The sequence below is a fragment of the Montipora foliosa genome, chromosome 5 (assembly GCF_036669935.1).
Source record: "Montipora foliosa isolate CH-2021 chromosome 5, ASM3666993v2, whole genome shotgun sequence".
Classification (NCBI taxonomy): Eukaryota; Metazoa; Cnidaria; class Anthozoa; order Scleractinia; family Acroporidae; genus Montipora; species Montipora foliosa.
Window position 1 is genome coordinate 18,552,566 of NC_090873.1, and position 21,597 is coordinate 18,574,162.

At 40.1% G+C, this 21,597-nt stretch overlaps 1 protein-coding gene across 2 annotated transcripts in view; it reads left to right on the plus strand.

Annotated features, from left to right (window-relative positions):
• The first annotated feature begins 584 nt into the window (after window positions 1-584).
• LOC138003715 (UDP-N-acetylglucosamine transporter TMEM241 homolog) overlaps window positions 585-21,597 on the plus strand; it is a 67,024-nt gene continuing 46,011 nt past the window's right edge. For both annotated transcript variants that reach the window (XM_068849920.1, XM_068849921.1), the window contains exons 1-5: window positions 585-682; window positions 776-801; window positions 10,779-10,830; window positions 20,932-20,980; window positions 21,357-21,402. In XM_068849920.1, coding sequence (XP_068706021.1) covers window positions 10,786-10,830; window positions 20,932-20,980; window positions 21,357-21,402 — 140 coding nt within the window. In that variant the 5' untranslated portion in view covers window positions 585-682; window positions 776-801; window positions 10,779-10,785. The remainder of the gene's footprint in view (window positions 683-775; window positions 802-10,778; window positions 10,831-20,931; window positions 20,981-21,356; window positions 21,403-21,597) is intronic.

Consider the following 21,597-nt stretch of genomic DNA (forward strand, 5'->3'; position numbering starts at 1 on the left):
CTTATGAAGCAAAAGAAGGAGTGAGGTACTTCTGAATATAAGTAGTGTTATCGCTAAGTTAATATTAAGTATGAAACTATGCACCAAGAACAAAAGAATTAAGAAAATAAATGGTAAATTGACTTTGTTGATGTAATAATTTACTCTAATTATTATTTGTAATTCATATGCATGTTCTTGGTGCTATACTTAGTTTAAGTATTATTTATTTAAGTGTTGTAAAATAAATAAATAAAATGAGTCTAGTAAAATGAGTCTAGCAATTTTTCTCTTCGTGTCTAGGCTTTTGTTTATCATGCAATTTACATAAAGGTTTCTTAACGGATCTTATATTTAATGCTCCACAAAACTAACCCAAATACAATAATGTTCCATTTATTAAATAACAAAGAACAACCGCTTCATTTTCTCTATTCTATTTACTGGATATGCAGAGTGACAGTATACTGATGTGCTTTCATTGCAGAGACAATGTGTACATTCTCCTGAATGCAACAATTAATTGACCTGAAATCCAAACAGTGCTGTGTTGTGGGGTTCACATGCCTCCATTCAGAAGATAAACTAACTTTTCTGCTTGTTAAATCTGCTCCTTTTATCATAGCCAGTGCCAGTATTTTGTGCAATCCATTACATCTCCACAATTCTTCAGACACTGGTTGAATCAATCGTCTTAAGGCAGGTGAGTGCTTTGGTATAAATACAATTTAAAATCTTAATTGCTCCTGTTTATTTCCTTTCCTCCTGAGCTTGTTTTTTACATTTTATATTTTAGGATCTGCCGATAAAAGTGCAGTTAAGGTAACAATTAATTAATACCTTATAATATATAACTGTCATAAGACCCCACTGTAAGGCACTTTGTAATTGAAAAAACATTTTGTAAATCTGATAAGAAGTACAAAGGTGTTTTCGAATGTAACCATCCAGATGAAAAGGATGCTCAACTAAAAAGCGTTTGTAGTGCGTTTGTATTTGAAACACATTTGAAATGCGTTTGAAACTGTTTGAAACTGTTTGAAATGTGTTGGAAACTGCTTGAAACCCAAGGTGTTTGAAACGAAGGAAAAGATGTTTATCTGTGTTTGAAACGCCAACCATTGCTGTCAACAGTGAACATAATTATTACTGTCGCAGCAAATTATTTCAGTAGAGATCTGCATTGAGTAATTTTCCGTTTCAGTTGTTGCTTAAATTACCCTTTTGTTTTATTACAGCTTATCGGTAAAGGAATTAATCAGAAAACAAAGTAGATGACTTTTTTTTTTCTGACAAGCCAAGGAGCATATATTGCTTTTGAAATAATGACATAGTATTTGAAATAATGAGCGAGAATTCTGTGTAAGCTGCTTTGACACCTTGTGGGTTGTTGTGTGAAATAACAGTTACCCTCAGGAGAATCAGTAGCTTCCATTCAAGCCAACATTGAAATACTCATAGTACTTCCATAACTTCTGCCAATGAATCGTCTCTTGAGTGACATCAAGCTTGGTTTCAGTATCCTCCAAGTTTTGGTGTTGAGATTTAGTCAGGTTGCATATGTAATCCCGTGGGATTTTTATGGTGAAAGCAAACCACCAACCTAGATGTGTTAAGGGGATCCTAAGGAACACAAACAATGTTGTCGGCAATTTTGTAACCTGTACTGGCGGCCGCTATGGGGGTCTATTTTTAGACCTATATGGCTCAACATGGAATAGAGGCTCGAATATAAAATGGAGTGTAAATACAATTAACTACAAGAAATTTTAAAATAAAATTGTGATGAAAAACCGACGTTTCGACGCATCCTGCGTCATTTTCAGGGTGGGTTAGAAAAAAGTCAGAAATGAATAAATTTAAAGTTCGTACAGTCCTCTTGGGAGATGTCCGTATTGTTCAGCCTAATTGAAAATTTATGCCTTCAGCGAGTCTGATTGGTTGTTTAGCGATGGTTTTAGATCCTTAATATACATCTCATTTACCAAACAGTCAAATTTTGATATGCGTTGCTTCACCACGGTGAAATTCTCCTCAAAGCCGTTTAGGCTGTTGTGACAGTTCTGGTAGTGCGTTCCAACTGCAGTAGTTTTGTGTTCCCCTACCCTCTGGTATAAGTATGTACATGTGTACCCTACATAACATGCCTCGCACAGGTAACACTGAAAAAAGTAAACAACATTCTGTCTACTTACAAGTGGGTGTTTTTCTTCCTTCAAACCAACTTTGGTGCCGAGTTTTCTGGTTGTAAACACTGGCTCTACTTGAACCTTAATCTTACTATTTAATTGCCCTAGTTGTTTTTTGACGTTCTCACAGAAAAATTGGTTTTTGAATGGAAGAGAGAATCTAACGACTTTGTCATCATCTGACTGCTGACTCGGCACCAACTTTGGTTTGAAGGAAGAAAAACACCCACTTGTAAGTAGACAGAATGTTGTTTACTTTTTTCAGTGTGACCTGTGCGAGGCAGGTTATGTGGGGTACACATGTAGACACTTACAGCAGAGGGTAGAGGAACACAAAACTACTGCAGTTGGAACGCACTACAAGAACTGTCACAACAGCCTAAACGGCTTTGAGGAGAATTTCACCGTGGTGAAGCGATGCGTATCAAAATTTGACTGTTTGGTAAATGAGATGTTGTATATTAAGGATATAAAACCATCGCGAAACATCCAATCAGACTCGCTGAAGGAAAAAATTTTCAATTAGGCTGAACAATACGGACATCTCCCTAGAGGATTGTACGAACTTTAAATTTATTCATTTCTGACTTTTTTCTAACCCACCTTGAAAATGACGCAGGGTGCGTCGAAACGTCGGTTTTTTCATCACAATTTTTATTTCAAAACTATTTTCCAACAAACTACTTATTAGATACAATAAATTTCCACAAAATATAGCAGAAATCTTTAATATAGTCTATCTAATACATATCCATACTCTTAAGTACTAAATGCCGATCACATGATCAACACTGCACGAAAGCGAGGCTGGTCGTTTGTTGTCTTCAAATAAGCATCAAAGGCATATTTCTTTTTCTGGAGTTGTTCAGAAATATGACTACAACAAGTGAACTACATGATAATATGTTTTGTTCACGTAAGACGAAATGGAAGTGAAGCTGAGCTCACCTGCGCTAGAGTCGCGCTATCGTCAAACCAAATGGAATTAGGTTCGGCACAATGTTGACTCGACATTTACACCAGGCCTTAGCTATGCGATATGTTAACCATAGCAGGTTTACAGGTATATATAATTATTACTACCCAAAACCTAGTCAGGCCTTTGGTGACGATAACAGTTTTTTATAAATAGCACAAGTGATCCCATAATGCATTGCGGTCTATAGAACATGGATATCAGCGAGAATCATTCATCATCCTCAAGGCTGTTGCCTAACAGGAGCCCGGTAGCCTGGGGCTCCAAAGAATAGGTCTGGGCGCCTTAATTTTTCACAGCAAAACCTTTCACTTCATATGATGGGCTCCTAAGTTCTCAGCATTTAGCTCTGAGGGCCCCTTTAAAATTTTCTTAAGCAGCAGCCTTGATCATCCTTGTCTTCCTCGCTGTCATTGTCCTGCTCATCCGATGTTTTATCATCACAGCTATCATGCTCAATCATATCGACATTGTCACACGCTTCCTCTGTCTCGTTGTTGTTGCAGCTGCATAGATCTGTGCAAGTGAGACCTGCCCTCCGACAGCCGCATCTGTTGTTTCCGCATTTGTCCTTCCCACAGCCACACTTGACAAGATAAAGAACAGCGTCGGGTGCCGGCTGCAGTCTCGTCATCACCGGCATCCATTTGTCTGAAATCTGAAAGAAGGCAATGCATTAAAGTCGTCTTGATCTCTAGTGTCGGACTTGAGAGTTTATGACTATATCAATCATTAATTTATAATACTCTAATGACTCTCTAATCTGCGAAGGCTGAAGGCACGGTCAAAGACCTCCACCACCTCACTGATTGAGCTCCAGTATGCGGATGACAACTGCGTCTGCGCCACCTCATAGTGTCAACTTCAGGCAATTCTGGATGCGTTTACGCTTGCCTATGAGAGCCTCGGCCTCTCTGTGAACGTAAAGAAGACAGAAGTCCTCTTCCAACCTGCCCCAGGCCAGGATGCCTCACCCTCTCCCATGAGTATTAGCAGGTCCACACTAAAGAATGTCCAGACCTTCCCCTATCTTGGCAGTGTCCTCTCCACAAAAGCTGACATCGAGGCGGAGGCTCTTCATCGCCTTAAGGCTGCAAGCTGTGCCTTTGGAGGCTTCGTGAGAGAGTGTTTGCGAAGAGGAGTCTGAGGAAAGACACCAAACTCCTTGTGTACAAGGCTGTCGTGCTTCCGTCCCTCCTCTATGGCTCAGAGATCTGGACGACCTATAGGAGATACCTTAAGGTCCTGGAAAAGTACCATCAGCGCTGCCTGAGACGCATCCTGGGTGTAACCTGGCAGGATCGACGGACAAGTTCCAGCGTCCTTGACGAAGCACAATGCACCAGTATCGAGGCCATGATAATCGAAAATCAACTGCGTTGGACTGGTCATGTTGTCAGGCTGATGGACTCGCGCCTCCCCAAGCAGATCCTTTCGGAGAGTTGGGTTCTGGCACCAGAGCACAAGGGGTGCAGCGAAAGCGTCTCAAAGCAAATCTTAAGGTGTGCCACATTGGTCTGACGACCTGGGAAGATCTGGCATGTGACAGACCCAGGTGGAGACTTGCAGTCCGGGAGAGTGTGGTGCTATTTGAGAAAGAGCGGCATCAGAAAGCGGAGGGAAAACGCCAACGGCGTAAGGAACGTGAAGCTGCCCCTGCTTTGTCGCAGCAGGCCTCCTACATCTGCCCCGCCTGTGGCAAAGCGTGCCACTCTAGAATTGGACTGTTTAGCCACCAACGGGTGCACAAGACTAGAAGTTGAACAGACAATCTTACTTGTTTTCGAGGGATACCATGACTGACTGAGAACATGCCCGCTGTGCGAAGGATGGTAGAGCCGAGATCTGCTTTCCAGCATTCCAGCTTCCCTTCAAATGCAAAGTTTCTAGTAACATCAGCTCCACTCCAGGCATGAAAACCAAGTAGTGCTGCCGTTCTAGCTGCTCCTAAAGCGCGGACAATTGGACAAAGCTGGATACTTTGGTGACGCTGTCCTCTTCCACTGACGAATGAAGTGTCCGTGCATAGCTCCGGGTAACATCTAAGGGCCAGTACAAACACGTCGGTGTCCAGCGAGAAGATCTTGATATGATGAGGTAGCATCTAACGCGTGGAGCAGGATTTTAGTATCTGCCTCTTCTTGGTTGCTATCGAGGTACGCCATATCCTTGTGTGTGGCCCTACACTTACTGCTCCATGCAACCACCACGTACAAACCATTCTCACGTCCCTTCTCTAGAGTCTTGCTGGCAAGATATTGCGTCAGTTCATCCTTGGAGCTCACATGTGCCAAAAGTATCTTCATCAGCACCTGCATAAGATTTGGTGTATCAATTTTAGTATCTTTACCTCTTTATCTATTCTTGTAGTACATTAGAAAGAGGATCATTGTTTTTGGATGAATAACCGTTGATGGTATATCTTGGAAATCTGAGTGGTGTCAGTAATCTTGTAGCTGATAGGTTGCAAGCCTCCCTGGCGAGATTTGCATCATACATGTACATCATACCTAAAATCAGAATAACGTGCCCATTAATGTAAGTAATTATAACTAATATAAATAAAAAGGTTGCAAGGTAAATCTCAGTGGGAGTGACAAACGTGTCGAAAATAAGACGAATTTCATCTGCATCTCGGTACTTGTTGAAGATCGTCACAGTGAAATGCTCGCCCAGTTCTGAGCAGGTCTTAATCCAATCCGGTTTTTCCAGCGCTTGTACCTCGGCCATACCATTTACAATGGAAATCTTGATCTGCACACCCTCATTAGCCAACTGGTGAGTGGGTTCAGCCTACTCAACAGATCTATCACTTGGCAGCTTCCCTAGAATACTCATCAAGACGCTCTTTGCGGAACAGTGCAGCATATTGCCATCAGCGGCAAACATTGATCGTGGAACTACCGAGAACTCGTACACTTCCACTACTTCTTTGATGTCTATCTCAGGACGGGACTTGCAGATTACCATCAACCGCACGAGACATCGATCTTCCTTTAGCTCGATGACCTTATCCTTTGTAGCCACCCTAACTGTTTTCCCAGTGGTCTTCCACGTTAGGAGCTTGCGATTCTTCACCCCCCTCCCAGATGCTCTTCTCGGCTGTCTGTATCCGTTCCTTAACGAATGTCTCAAACAGCTTGTTACCAATGACGCTTTGATCGCAGAGATCTTTCTTCACTTTCTCGGGCAGGCTCACTTTCGTCACTAGGTTGAACAGATCAGGGCCTTCTACTGTAAACGGGTTGGTGAAGCGTTGAATACTGGCGGTCAGCTGCTGGACGTTCCTTTCTTCACGTAACCTGACAGCAGTGGTGAGGTTGTGATGGCTAGTCTGCGTCTTGGAAGAAGTACCTGCCATCAGTTTGACTTGTTCTGCAAGTCTTGCGAACTCAGGAGCAATCAAAAAACCTCATGCATGCAGTAGGGCTCAGTGTGATGCCAATCAATTCACCTGAGACTTTCATTGATCTGTTAACGTGTTCAAGCGCGTGGTAAGCGCCAATGGCACAGAATGCTACCCTCGCATTCTTGTTCACCACCCAGTTACCATTCTGGAACTCCTGGTAGATTTCAGGATCAGTCTCCTTTACTATCTCCATCTCTGCCAAGTAAACAGAAATCATGCGTGTGTAGTTTAACAAGTCGTGCGCAAAGAAGTACTCACAAACAACTGTAGGGCTTCTAAATGGAGATCCCAATCTCCAGTCCGCACGGCTTTGATAAACGTCATCATCTCCATAACCATTGCCATGTACCCGCGGGTGAACTTGAACAGTGGACTATCCTCCTGATCTGCATCAAATTGCTCCATCTTTGCAGCAAGCTCTGTTCAAGTGATGGTTCCGTGCCAGTTCTTCATACTTTGCTTTAATATCTTGTCTGTCGCCTTTTTCAAACGCATCGCTTAACTGGTTAGCAGACTTCTCGATAATCGTGCACACAGCTGGGTGTCTCACGAAGAAGGCTTCCTGGTAGAGGCTGAATAGAGCTTGTAATGTAACCGTGTGCGCTGCTTCTCCTCTCTTCATGTGTTTTCCACCAAGAATCTTCTTCACAGTGGAAGGCCCATAGAGATCTGACTCAACCCAGCACATGTCCAGCCCTCTATTCTCAACGAATGCACCGATTTTGTGCGAAGTTTGGCTATCATGATGTGTAGCTCACCAGGACGAAGTATTATATGCCCAGGATCTGTACGGGTCATCTGCAACTTCTTTACCGGTTGATTCAGTCCCATGTCAAACGATATCACAGTCCTCCTGTTCTGCCCTACAACCGTCATCTTAATATTCATTGCTTGCATCAAAATGGTAAGCCGTGTCTGCCACTCGTGTGCTGGTGCAACAATCAGGGGAGGGATGCCAACTCGAGTCAAGGGCATGGGACTATTCATAGTGGAGTTATAGCCAGACCATACTGGGATGTTGGTACTAGGGGGCTGATCGTCTTCAACTTCTCCATTATTGATCGTTCTGGTCAAACTGCGTCTGAGAAGCCATGTGAAATCTTGCTTCTTGATGTACAATGGAAGTTGGTCTTCGGTGCACAATCCAAACTGGGGAAAGGTGGAACCAACTTTCTTTCCGGAGGGCGCAGGGCATTCTAGCAAGGTTGTCATAGACTCGGGAAGCTGTCTCATTGAGTGACGACACTAATCTCCGGGATCCAAGGTCAGCTCTTGTGCTACATCGCCTGGTTCCTGCCTTTGGTAAATTGCCATCGCTGTGCCGTGGAAGGTATTCTTGCCATCAGGAGTGGCCTCTGCAAAATCCACATTATCGACTGCAAAAAAGACGTGCCTACCCAAAACTACATCGGGGGTATATATAGACCATGATTCAGCTCCATGCACTGTAGAACGCTAGCTTCGATTTGGGACTCTACTCTCAGGATCCTGTTGTAGTCCACTGACAGTCCAAATCCATGTAGCATGGTTATGAGCTGCTTGCTTCTCACGGCCTGGTGTACAGCTATCCCAACGGCTAACTGTGGCGGCATTTCCCACGAGGATCTTAAAACGTCGGACTTCTTGTTTTTGACTTGCCTCTCAGTCAAACACAACAATACAGTGGTCTGGGATAGAGCCATTGCACGGTTTTACACTTCCTCAGATTTCTTTCCAGCAGAAAGCTCATGTTTTGGGCCTTGTATAATCCATGTATAAAAACTGAAAAGCTCTGCTGGTACGTTTTCATCAGGCAGGTTTTTCAGTGAACCTGTAAACTTTCACTTCCTACATTTGGTGATAGATTTCTTAATTATTGCGGCGGCTTCAAAGAGAGTTTTCATATCGGAGCCTATGTTTGCGGTCTGATCCTCAGCCATCTGAATTGCTTGATCTCTTGTCATCTTGATACTGACTCGCTAAGACTCATTGACATGTTTATGTGCATGAAACTCTATCTCTGGTATCTCTCGGAGTAGGAACTGCTTCAAGGCCTTTCGTCGGCCCCTTGGATTTTACGCATTGTTAGATTCTAGTATGCTTTCAAAAGCATATTGTAATTCAGACATAGTAGCCACTTTTCCACTCCTAAAAGTCATCTCCGTCATTGTCAGGAATTATATTTGTGCTGCAATCTCACCAGCCAACTTCTCAGATGAGGAATTGGATGTTTCTTTTCGTAAAACGTGCGATACATGAATTGCCCAACAGTTTTTGTGGTACTTTATATGTACCGAATGAGCATCGTCTGGAGCAATTGATGTGTTGAGTTTAACCAAGAGCTTATCATTCCCTGATATCCCAATGGCAGTGCGAAGGGACACTGATAATGCCCATGATGCCCGCCCATCTTCGAGCACTTGGACAGAAGTAAACCTCAACTTATTTCACGCTGCTTTGTACTGAAGATTGCCGTATTTACTCCATTCCTTGATCGATACCCGAACTTTTTAGTGAGCTTCGGGCATTTCAACTAGATTTTCGTTAGTTTTCCTTAGACAAATTATACATAAATGTAAATCCAACCCATGGGCTTCAGGTTTGTTTGTTTTCGAACCAGAATCCGTTTCCATGTCTTCTTAAACACCACAAAACATGTCGCTCTAGATGGTCTGTAAATCCAACATGGCGGATCTCTACAATGATGAAAATGACCGCTGACCAAAATCATTGTTTTTCGTGATTTCAATGAGCTATTGATATGAATATAGTTTTAAAACATGACATAATATTCTCTATGATAAATTTAACTCTCTGATTAGTTTTCGATACCAAAATTGATGCCTTTGATGCTTATTTGAAGACAACAAACGACCAGCCTCGCTTTCGTGCAGTGTGGATCACGTGATCGGCACATAGTACTTAAGTCTATGGATATGTATTAGATAGACTATATTAAAGATTTCTGGTATTTTTGTGGAAATTTATTGTAGTTAGTTGTATTTACACTCCATTTTATATTCGAGCCTTTATTCCATGTTGAGCCATTTAGGTCTAAAAATAGACCCCACATAGCGGCCGCCGGTGCAGGTTAAAAAATTGCCGACAACATTGTTTGTGTTCCTTAGGGCCCCCTTAACACATCTTGGTTGGTGGTTTGCTTTCACCATAAAAATCCCATGGGAATTTATTTTATGACACATGCTCCCTGACTAATTGTTGGAAAAACCCAGAACATTATTTCAATAGTCGGCTTCAAATACTGAAATGTATATTCCTTGGTGGCTTCAAGGTTTTCACAAACATTTTGGTAGCATTGATCAAGTTGTTACAAAGAGTATGGCATCTTGGCACTTCACAAAATACAACCACCTTTCACTGAAAAGTTTCACAATTATGAAATTAAATGTGACGTTTTCGACGGGTTAAAAAAGATCATGTGACTGTCAGGTGAGAAGCATATGACCTTGAACACAATAGGACAAGTCCAGACTTATCAGCAGGCAATCCCCAAGTAAATTCCAATATAGTTTTTTAAACTACATGTATGTGGAAATCATAAAATCGGCTTCGCTTATGATCCAGACAAAATTTGTGTCACATGATGACCCAGACCTAAAAAACCAGCACAGAATTTCAGCATACAAAGTCCAACACAGAAATTCCATTATTTGAGAACATTATCTGAAAACTCCTATACTACTTTCAATGTAATCAATTTGGTTATATACATGTAATCTCTACCTTGGAAAAAAGAACATTGTATTCTTTATGTGCGTAACTCCATGACAGAAAAGGCAGACAGTGCATTAGGTTAACCTCTAAGGAGCCTTTGAGAAGAATTTGTCCTTAAATCCAATTAATCCATGAGCTGACTGGAGCCAGATAAGATCATAATTATCATAAGATAAGGTGATAGTGGACATCTTTTTGGAACACCTCTTTCAAGTTGAAGAAGTGTGGAAGATCAACCATTAGTGAGAATACAGCTGTCGACAGCTGTATACATGTAGGAAAGCTTAATCCATCACAAGGTGGATTAAACATTTAAGTATTCCATGCAGTGTCTTCTAAATGAAAGACCATTCTAAGGTGTGAAAGTCCACAAAAAGAAGCTTTTTTTTTTTGAGCAACCTCCTTTGCGTGATGCCTTCAATTCCGTGCTATGGCTAGTGCTTTAGACAGTTAGTAAAGGCAATATGATTGCTCAGAGTGTCAATGTGTTCTTATGTTGTTTGGTTTACAGTTTAATAATGACAGCTTTAGCAGTGGTGATGGTGGCTGCAACAGATACTAAGGTACACTTTTAGGTTTGTCTTTTGTTTTATTTTCATTTCTGTAGGATAAGAGGATTCGTTGAGTCCTAGAGGGCATTCTGGGGTCAATTCAATAAGCTTTAAACTACATGTGCAGTTTACAGCGGGTATTTTTTACAGGTCACAGGCCAGGTGTACAGGTCACTGTTGAAAGAATGATAAAACAACGCTAACCCTCTAGTAATGCAAACCTTAGGTCTGAAGACTACTATTTATGCCTAAGGTTACATTAGGAAAGGGATAGGATTGTTCTAGTGACCTGTAAACCTGACCTGTGGCGGGTGACATGTAAAAAATACCTACCTGTGAAGTTTACAAGTTGAATCCTTGTTTTTACACATGCACACAAAAATGAATTCTATAAACATTGTTACAAGTCGTTTTTACAAGACTTCAACTGGTAATTACGGGTGTAGACCCACACCTGTAAAATTTGGTATGTGCTTGATTCAATAAATATAGATTATTACATGTTAAGGAGCCTGATATCATTTTTATTCACAAGTTTCTAATACCATATCAGAAACGAGCGAGTCATCGAGCCATTTTGCGATGTGTTATTAAAAATGAGTGAATAAAAACAATATCAGGCTCTTAACACGTAGTAATTTGTTTATTACATATTACATGCCTAAAAAAAATCAAGCCACCAAGTTGAAGTACAAGAAAGTTGCATTTAATAATAGTGTATGAATGTAAGTACATACAAGAAAGAGGGGAAAGTTAAGCATATCGTTTCCTTTCCCTGAGAAAGGTTTTGAACAACGCTATACATCTTGAGAGGTTTTTCTTGCCGTGTTCTTGTTTTCATTTTCTTCGAGAAACTGAGAAATATGTTCATTGGAGACATTCACAAATCTTGAAGTGGCCATTTTGTTGATAAAACTGCAAAGCAATTCTTCCCGCCAAATTTGACACCAGGTGTCAGCTAAAATATAATATGCAACCCGATTGGTCCAACCAAATTATTACAGTCTATTTGATTGGAAAATTCCAACCGTGAAGTGATGTGATATCATTTTAATGCAGTGAAATTATATCATATCACTTCACGGGTATCATTTTTAGTCACAGCTTTATCACACTAATATCCACACATAATATGTAGATGTGTAGCACAATCACCATACCCACTTGGGGGTGACTCAGAAACATTTCCTGATTTATTCGGTTTAACGTCTTCAATGAAGCTATATTTTTGCTGAATGCTAAAGTTATCCTCGTTGATTAGCATACAGGGTGTAAAAAGGGTAAGCGACTTTCCTTTCTTGAGAAAACAAAGGAAAAGGATAGAAAAATAGGAAAATTTTGAGTGTAACGCGTAACACAATTTTCAAATTGAAAGTCTTCAAAACCATTTTTCATAAGAGAGAACAATTATGTGGATTAACGGACAATAACCAGTGATAACACGCAGTAAATACTACATATGAGCCAAATTAAAACAGTTCAAGTTTATTAAAACACATTAAAAAGATTCAAAATTCCGTAGTTTCCTTACTGTAACGCTGTGTTTTGGAATTCTGGCGCTCACTAGGTTATAGTTTCAAACAAGTCTTCAATTGATATCTGTGGCTTCAAAACCATCTCAACTAAATGCTCATACCTTGTGCTTTAACATACAGAAAAATTAGTTTGAGGGATCCACTACGAATGGAGAAATCACTCCTCAAAACAGTCGCTACGCTTTTTCTGTTCCGCAATTACGCAATAATATTTTTCGAGACCACTTCTTTCAATGTTGCTCCTGCTCCAACCAAGCAAGGCGTAAGTGGGTTCCAACCAAGCATTTTCTGAATGCTCACAAGTTCCACTAGCTATTTCCACAGTTTCGTCATCGTAGCTTTCAGGATCGCGAAAATATTAGCCTTTGACTGAGTCGCTACGTTTTTTTTTAACATGCCGGGCCACATTGAACCTAGTCTTGAGTGCAGTGAACATCACAAATCTACTTCGCAAAGAAGCCATGATTTCCATGTGCTTCACAAGGCTTGGTAACCTTTCCTCTATGGATATTATTGGGAAGTCCACAATGTCTTTTCAGGGGCAATTTTGAGGAAATTGAGAGAGACATCTGCTCTGACCTCAAATTGCAAAGTGGAGCAAAAAGGTGGAGCAGAAAGCCAGCGTTTAGGGTGTCAATAGAACTAAATGAGGGGATGCTATCCTCCATCTAGTGAAAGCTTTCTGTTTTTACTTTTTATTTGCCTCAAAATTGACTATCTGTATGAAAGACCACGCCTGCAAGGGGTCATGGGTAAATCAAAAATTCAGTTTTAACGGACCAAACAATATTTTCCGAACAATTAGAAAGATATGTAAGTCTGGGTGTGAAATAAGCCAAAATAAGTGATTTTCACCCCAATAAACACAATTTCACAATTTTTAGGTATGTTACAGAAATGGGTACCGTGATCATGCTACTCATCGTAATAAAAGTTGAAAAGCTTTACAAACGTCCAACTTGTTATAACTAATTACAAGTGCAAACTACATGTCAAAAGTTACTTGTAAACTTAACATACAACTTGTAGGAAGCATCTTTCGAAATTTTGATTATATTCTCATCGAGGGAGAAAGAACTTGAAGAATTATTCAGACACCAAGTTATTCGGCAGCCTAGAAATTTTGAGGAAAGACAGGTTCTTGGAATTGAAAATCCACACGAATTTCAGGAGAAATATCACCTCTCTCTCTTTGTTGAGGTCCAAATTTGATCACTAGCAGGAATTGTAATCCGAGAGGTAATCTTTCACTCCTCGGCTGCTCTTGTATAAATTGGATCCTTCATGCAAAAAGGTCACGGTCACATTCTGTGAATTTCAATTTTCATGCCATGAAATTCAGTTTTCACTCTTGGTGTGAAACTAATCATGCCGTGAATGATCAGTGAAAATTTTCACACTGTGAAATTAAGGGTAGAATTTCATGCGGTGAAATTGGGAGTGAAGTCTATGATAATAATCTACTGAAGCTTCTTTTGTTTTCCTACGCTGTCTCCGTCTTGGCACTCAGGACAAAAAGAATCCATGATCGCAGGGTATGAGAAATCTGTGAAAGCTGATCAACCCCAAGAAGGAGAAGAATTTTCATTCCTGAATATTAACGCCTGGAAAGTGTCACATTGTAAAGAAAGTTCAGATGACCAGTTAATTGTTATAAAGCTCAGGAAAAAGTAAATTCTACCCCCAGAAAGCGACAAAAGAATTGCAAAATCGGTTATTTTGCTGGTGACCTTTTCATACATTTACCCTGGTTTGTTGACAGCCCTGAAATAGGTCAATACTAATCTTTTTGGGACGGCATGTATATATTATGGAAATGATTACCGAAATTGTAAGAGTACATGTATTGATGTTTGTAATTATCCGTGGCTTAGTGCATTTCTCTTGCTGTGCTGTGCAATTTTTTTTTTTTCGAAGTAACGAAGACATTCAACTAATCGTGCAGTATCCCACTTTCTGTGTTAGTTGAGCGGCTGGCATTCCTCACACCATCACTAAAATTTCGATCATTGCTCCCGATATATACTCTGAGACATACTGTAAACTTTACTACTTAAATGGTCAAGATTCTTATAAATGCTTGCACTTTTCAACTTTTTTGCAAGAGGTCTCTCAGAGTCAAATCGATATCTGCATGATGTCAGCTAAATCGTATTTTTGTCTGTTCTTTGCTGGGATGATGAACTAACTTTTCATCTAAACGTACGGTAGGCTATTTCAACACCAGGTAAATAATACTACACAACTCATTATGTTGCAATTTCACCGTAACTTAATCTTTTCCAATAGAGTTTGTGAGTTTTTATTACTTCTAAGTCTTTTGGGCAAGCAAATAAAAACTATTCACGAAGAAAATGATTTTTGGCTACGCCATTATAGCCAGACTCTGTTGTGCCAAACGTGTCTGTTTCTTATGTCTGGGAGGGAATGTAATTTTTACTGATCCCATAAACTACAGACAGCGCGTGATGTTTTGATTTCTGTCATGGTTTTACTGAGCTCATTCTTTTGAATTTCTGGTAAAGATCCAACTACAATGGAAATTCTTTATAAATATTCGACGTTTAAAACCCATGGCAAATGAAGTTGCATGCTTTTTAGCAGAGAAACGAAATAAGAAATGCTTGTCTTATTGTGCATCGATTTGGAAGGGTGTCGGGTAATGTTCAGAGTTTTAGTATCTACGATGACAATCCAACAAAACACATTCCCCCAACTGCATACAGCCACATACAGACGTTTTGAAAATTGAACAGGTGTCTCCTTAAATTAACATAACGAGTTCATCCACAAGCATGTTAAAGGTTTAAATTTCATGTGCCGACGTTTCAATCCTTTTAAGGCTTAATAAAACGAACGAGTTCAACGTAAATGAAGGTGTGCATGGCCAAACATTGCCGAGGATAACGGTTTAGTTCAAATGACTCAGCTAAATGTCACCGTTCCAGTTTATTCGCATTTGCATCATCACTTGAAATGCGGTTACCAGCCATGTCCAGTGCACTGCTGTCAGACACAAGACACAGTTCCTTCTCTGCAACTGCAGACTTAAACTTCGGACACAAACACTTTAGAGCCTCAGGTTTTTGTACAATGACTTGTCAGGGAGGTGCACCTTCACCATTATATACTGCGTTCCACTCTTGTCCCAGGGCAGTGACAACACGCCATTTTTTTCTTCTAAGATTGTTGACGCCAAAGACCACATTCACTGGAGGTTGGTGTGAGACAGCGTTGAGATAGCACAGTCCTGATAGCTTACGGAAAGGCAATAGGTTTGACAGTCCGTTACCTCAGGCTCTGTATGACAGCTCTTGTCTGCATCTATTTGCAGGTGCTTAAAATCAGGACTCAACCACAACTCTCCAATGTCATGAACTGCCTTGAATAACTCCTCATCCTGGGTTTGCACAGCTGATTCTAGAGAAATGCAGAAATCTGACCACTCTTTCTTCTTCCCAGCATTTTCATTAACCATGCTGTTCCAACATTCTGGCGTTTACTGAGTTTAAAACTCAGGAGGGCACCCCAGACCTGCTTCTTTACAGACAGGAGCGATCGTACTGTCTCTTATCACCATTGCAATGTGACGTTTGAACCATGAAAAGAACTGAGATTCACCAGAATGTTCAGTGGTTTCCAGCATACGCCACTCTGTTTCCAATGTTGCAAGCATCTCGTCAAATTCTTTTGCTGAATTAGCATCTACCAGCACTTTTGTTCTGGACTTACCCTTACGCCCGCCAAATATTGAACCAAGTATGTTCTGCTGACCATCTTTGCCAAACGATAATTTGACCAACTTCCTCTCTATATTCTCAGATAGGTGAATCTTGCACCTAAGGTGGATAGCATCTGGGAGTTTGCATACAAACGCATTAGCCAAGTAAATTTCCCCATCCGTTCCAAAAGCTGTCAAGGTTTCAAAGTTTTTGCAATGGGTCTTGAGAAGACTTGCCAAATAATGATAGTCTTCAAACTCCTTGGTTATGTGGATTATGGATGGTTTTCTCAGATTGTTTGTTTACAAACATCTTGTGCTTAAAAGAGGTGAGGGTGACAAAAAAGTTGCCAGAATTAAAGGTGGCATCAGCTCCAAGTACTGAAGAGCACTTTTGGGATGAACACATGCAGGAAGGTTGGGTGATGTGGAAATCTGTTGCCTGAAACAATCGAGAATGGGTGTGACTCTTTGATGCTGAGCGTTGAAATGTGAAATCTCAAACAAATGTTCCCTGATTCAAGAGTTCTAATACATCATAAAAATGATGACGCTGGGATTGCTTGCCACCATGATTTTGACGTTCTTTGCCCATCTCATAATGGAGGTTGTATGCTTGCTTACGATTTCTGGGAAGGTCTGCCACTGCTTTAATACCACAGGTCCCTCCGTCCTCTTGAAAGCATTCCTCTACAGCCTTTTGGCAAGTTGTTGTGGGGCATTTTTTTTTCAGCTTGTCTAGAACAAAACGTGATGTGCGCATGTAAGGGGAGGAATTTTTCTTTTTTGCATTCCCATGTTTTGCTAGTTTCACTGGCACTTCTACGCTTTCCTCAAAATAACTAACGGCAATACGTTGCCTCTGCAATCCTGCACTGTGGCGATCACTTTTTTGAACTGGGGTGTGTGTGCGTGTCGAAAATACTTGCAACATAGGGTGAAGATGTTGTCTTCTAACTCCTGGGTTTCACTCGTCTGAAACTCTTCTATTAACATACCAGTGTCATCATCAATTTCAACATGGTACTTTTGTCTTGCTTTTGTGTGGCGTGTCCTGTCCAGCTACAATTATCGTCTCCATAGTTCACTGCTTCTAGAGATGTAGTGTCTACGACAAATGTGGCATGAGTCCGAATGTTCCATGGCACCTGCTTACAAATCTTTTTCTTAGGCACGTCTCGTCCCACAATGATGTTAAATAGGTGCTCTAAGCCCTTGATAGCTCCTTCCAGAATCGGTTGAGAACCATCAGGATCATCATTCTCTTTTTCTTCTTTGCGACAAGACTATCTCCACTGTGTCGCTGCTAATGTTTTCTTCTTCAGAGACTTCTACTTTGACTTTGTCAACTTTACCTTTGTTTACTCTTCCATGTAGTCTAATACCAGTCACTGTGTCTGAGTCATGGAATACACTGAGACTGCCGAGATCTTCAGAGTTATCAAGGTTATCATTATCTGAGCTGCTGTCCACATACACTGGCTCTGATTTACTCCCCGGCCGAGGTATAATAGTGTAGAAGAGCAATCTTTAAATTACAGCAAAGCCCATCATCAGTTGTTGTCTAATTGCAATGAAAGTTTAAATGAAATTGGATCATCCACACATTTTGGCCGTGAATGTCCTTAATTTAACCTTCTCAACTGGAAAATAAAAGTAAAATACTTACTCCCAGTGTTCCACAGCAATAACTTGTGCGCTGCTAAATAAACATTCCCTAACCCGTAAATACTTCCTAAATAAATTATGGGTGAGTTCAAGAGTATAAGAGAAACAGGGCTCATGCAGTAATGAAGTTTTCAAGTGAGGGCAGGGCTTGGTAAAGGCGAACATGTTAGGGTTAGCGTGAGCCAACTAGGAAAGTCCGGGGACATGGAAAGTTCTGATTTCAATAGAACGTTTTCACTTGACGTCATCAAATTCTGAAATCCAAAACTAAAAGAACACCAAAGTTTTTATCTTCATCAGGCATGAGGTATTCTTTCTGTTTACAACTTTCCAGCTAAATAGCATCCTTCGTTTGGAATCCAGCCCTCTTATATTTTCAGAGTTATGGCGGTGCGTGACAAATTTTATTTCGTGATTTTTAGCCATTTAACCCTTTCACTCCTGTGGGGTTCCCCATTGACGAGTAAAATCTATAAGTGACACTCTTGGGATTGAAAGGGTTAACTTAAGACATCGTAGTACGTTCAGTGGACATAATCAATGTCCTAAATAGCCAAAGTAAGTTGACATTATTTTATGGTCGCCATATTGGTGTACCTCAGAGGAACTCCAACATGGCAGCTCCATACACGGCTCTATAAGTACTACAAACTACATTTGTTATCCGATCTTTCAATTCACTATCAAAACAATAAAATCTCCTCCACTTTAGCACTACTGACAGAGATCTCCTTAATAAACCACAAATGCAACAATTTTGCCTGAACTGCAGTTAACTCAACGGCTATTAACTTTGTGTAAAACTGTAGTAGCGCATAGTTAGAACTGAAAGGTCATTTAATAAATGTTGCCACTTGCTATTCTCCAGGTATGGATGCGGGTCTACTTCCCCAATGGGAATTGTAACTTTTTTCTGTTAAGGACTGATGAAATTTGGAGGAAAATCTTTGCTCCCTGAATTTATCTTTTACTCAATAGTTTTTTTTCTGCACAAAATGAGGGGCTTAATCTTACCCACCTCTCTGTCTGTGCGGTTCCAGGAAACATTCTAATAAGGGATAGATCATAAGTTTTTTGAGGGGGAGGGGGTGTGGGCAATTTTCTGTGGCATGAAATAATTATCTTGTCTTTAAGTTGTGCACGATTTTTAAAAGTAAAACACAGGACATGGCTAGTGGAAAGCACTTGCTCAATTGTTTTCCCATGGTTCTCCCTGCACGATTTTTTTAGCAGTTTTTGCTATGGAGGAATTTTGTTTGGAAATTACTCATCCCCGCTAAAAAAAATTATGAGCTCGTCCCTTCAGAAAAAGCGTCATTTTTTTGTCAGTTAATGCACTGAAATTGACGGTTGACAAGATTTTCCCAGGAAATAACCCTGAGAACAATAGTAAAAATTGTTGAGATAAATATTACAGTTCATAATAGCATGTAAAAGTATACAAAACGTGAAAAATTATGGCGTGTGATTCCAGACAAAATTCAACATTAAATTCTGTTTTGCACACGTTTCAGTTTGTACTCAAATTGTGTTCTGTGTTCAAATTGTTAAAATCAAATTCTATTTTATTTTCCAAATTCTATTCTGTTTTGAATTGTGTTTGCTAAATTCAGTTCTGTCGCCCAAATTCTATTTTACTTTGAAATGACAATTTGCCTAAATTATATTCTCTTGCAAAGTGATGATTCGCTCAAATTCAATTCTGTTTCACATTGGCATCTATTTTGTTTGTGAGCCGCGCACCGAGTCTACCGCTGCCAAGTAAAGAAGGCTTGGCCACATCTGCTTGTTCTTTCGAGAAATGGTGGCTAACCCGGCTAACGGGGCCAACGATGCAGCAGTTCGTGGGTTTCTTCACCAATTGCTACACTCGATAGTTCGCCAAATTGAAAACAATGACGGTCGTGGCAACGATGCAGACGGAGTTTTGTACCTAGTTGATTGGCTTTATAATTGTTTGGTTCGCTATGTGGGCTATCGACAAGAACATTGTCTGTAGCCGAGACATGCTTGAAGAGATTGTCAATGCTCATTCAAGACCGGATTTGTTTTGGTTGTTTCGTTTGTTTCAGTGGTTTCTTTTCGGTTGTTTCATTCCGGTCGTTTCGTTTCAATGTTTTGGGTTTTAGTACATGCCATAATGTCCATGGTAACAAATTGATGTTTGTAATGCAAGAAGTTCACTTTGTTTCACACCATGAAATATATCTCAGACGTTATGACCTGTTTTCACGGTGACTGTGACCTTTTCCACGGCGTGAAAGGGAAATTTTACTCACATTCCAATAATTGTTTACACAGCCAGGACTGTGAAAATAGCCATAGCTTGAAATTTGGATAAGCCCCCTTTTTGCGTGAAGGGTCACATATTGAACTTTTCTGGCTGTTGTGACCATTCAATCATATATTACCGCGCACGGCTGGCTCAGTTGGTTGAGTACAAGGCTGTTACGCGGGAGGTTGTGAGTTCAACTCCGGCTGGCCCAACGCTCAGGGTTTTTAAATAACTAAGGAGAAAGTGCTGCCTTTGTAATTACATCTGCAAATGGTTAGACTCTCTAGTCTTCTCAGATAAGGACAATAAGCCAGAGGTCCCGTCTAACAACCCTTCAATGTTCATAATCCTGTGGGACGTAAAATAACCTGCACACTTGTGGTAAAGAGTAGGGGGTGAAGTTCCCAGTGTCGTGGTCTGTCTTTTGTGGTGTATCCTGTTGGTTAACCTCGTAGGGGACCTATGTTCTATTGTTAATTCCACCATGTATGTACACGTACTTAATCAGTGGACCCTGCTCCAAATGCCCAGGAGGAGTAGTCAATGAAGTATAGTTTTTGAAAGGAATTGTAATTAAGCTGCGCTCTGAAAGTAGTATATTCTGAAATAGTAAATGCTTATCTGTGTGTAATATTGACAAAGCTTAGAGTAGTTTTGTAATGTAAGAACCAACACAAGAACCTGCAAGTTTCTTTCCTGGAAAAAGATTAATCTCATATAGATGCATATTGTTCCTACTATCTACATGTAAGATTGAGTTATGTTGGCTTCTAAGCATCTTATCAAGTTAAGTTCTAAATTCAAAATAATAATTTGTTGTCTTAAAAGGCATGTTGGAATGTATCTTTGAGAAACAATTTCAAAGATTTCATATGCTTCTTGCATTTAAGTATTGCATTGCTTTTTTTTGGCAGTTTGATCAAATAGGATACAAGTGGATGTTAATCCATTGCACATTTTCAGGTCAGTAGAGGATTAAATGTACGAGTAATTGCTGGAAATGATCACTGCCTCTTCAAAAATGTACACAAGGAAAGCAAATTTCTTTTCTTACTTTTGCAAGGAGGGGAAGAAATAGTAGGAAGCGTAAGAGGAAATATTTAATAGTTTTGGGTTTTCTCCCTTGCTATCCCACAACATTATTAATGCCCAAGTTCCACTTGGTTAGACTTATGCATTGGATGAAAGTTTAATTTGACATTATTTGCTGAAAGAACCAAATTATGTATCAATATCATTTAATCATGATGGTTTTGAGTTTGAGATTTTTTTCTCTTGATGCTTATACATTAACATGTAAATGTAGCTTCTAACCTGGTATGTGTTTTTATTACCACAGCATTGTACATCCTGTATGCAAATTCAAGAAAGAAAAACTCCTTTAGGTGCTATAGTAATACCTAGAAATTGTGTATTCTTGAAAATTTGAAAAAGAGTGATCAGAAAAACCTGGGATTCGAATTATACATAGTAAATGTTACCGCCAGAATGGACTTAAATGTTTACTTGTCTTCTTTGTTTGCTTTTCCGCCCTTAATGTATAGTTGTATAGTTGTGTATAGATACACACCAACTCTCTT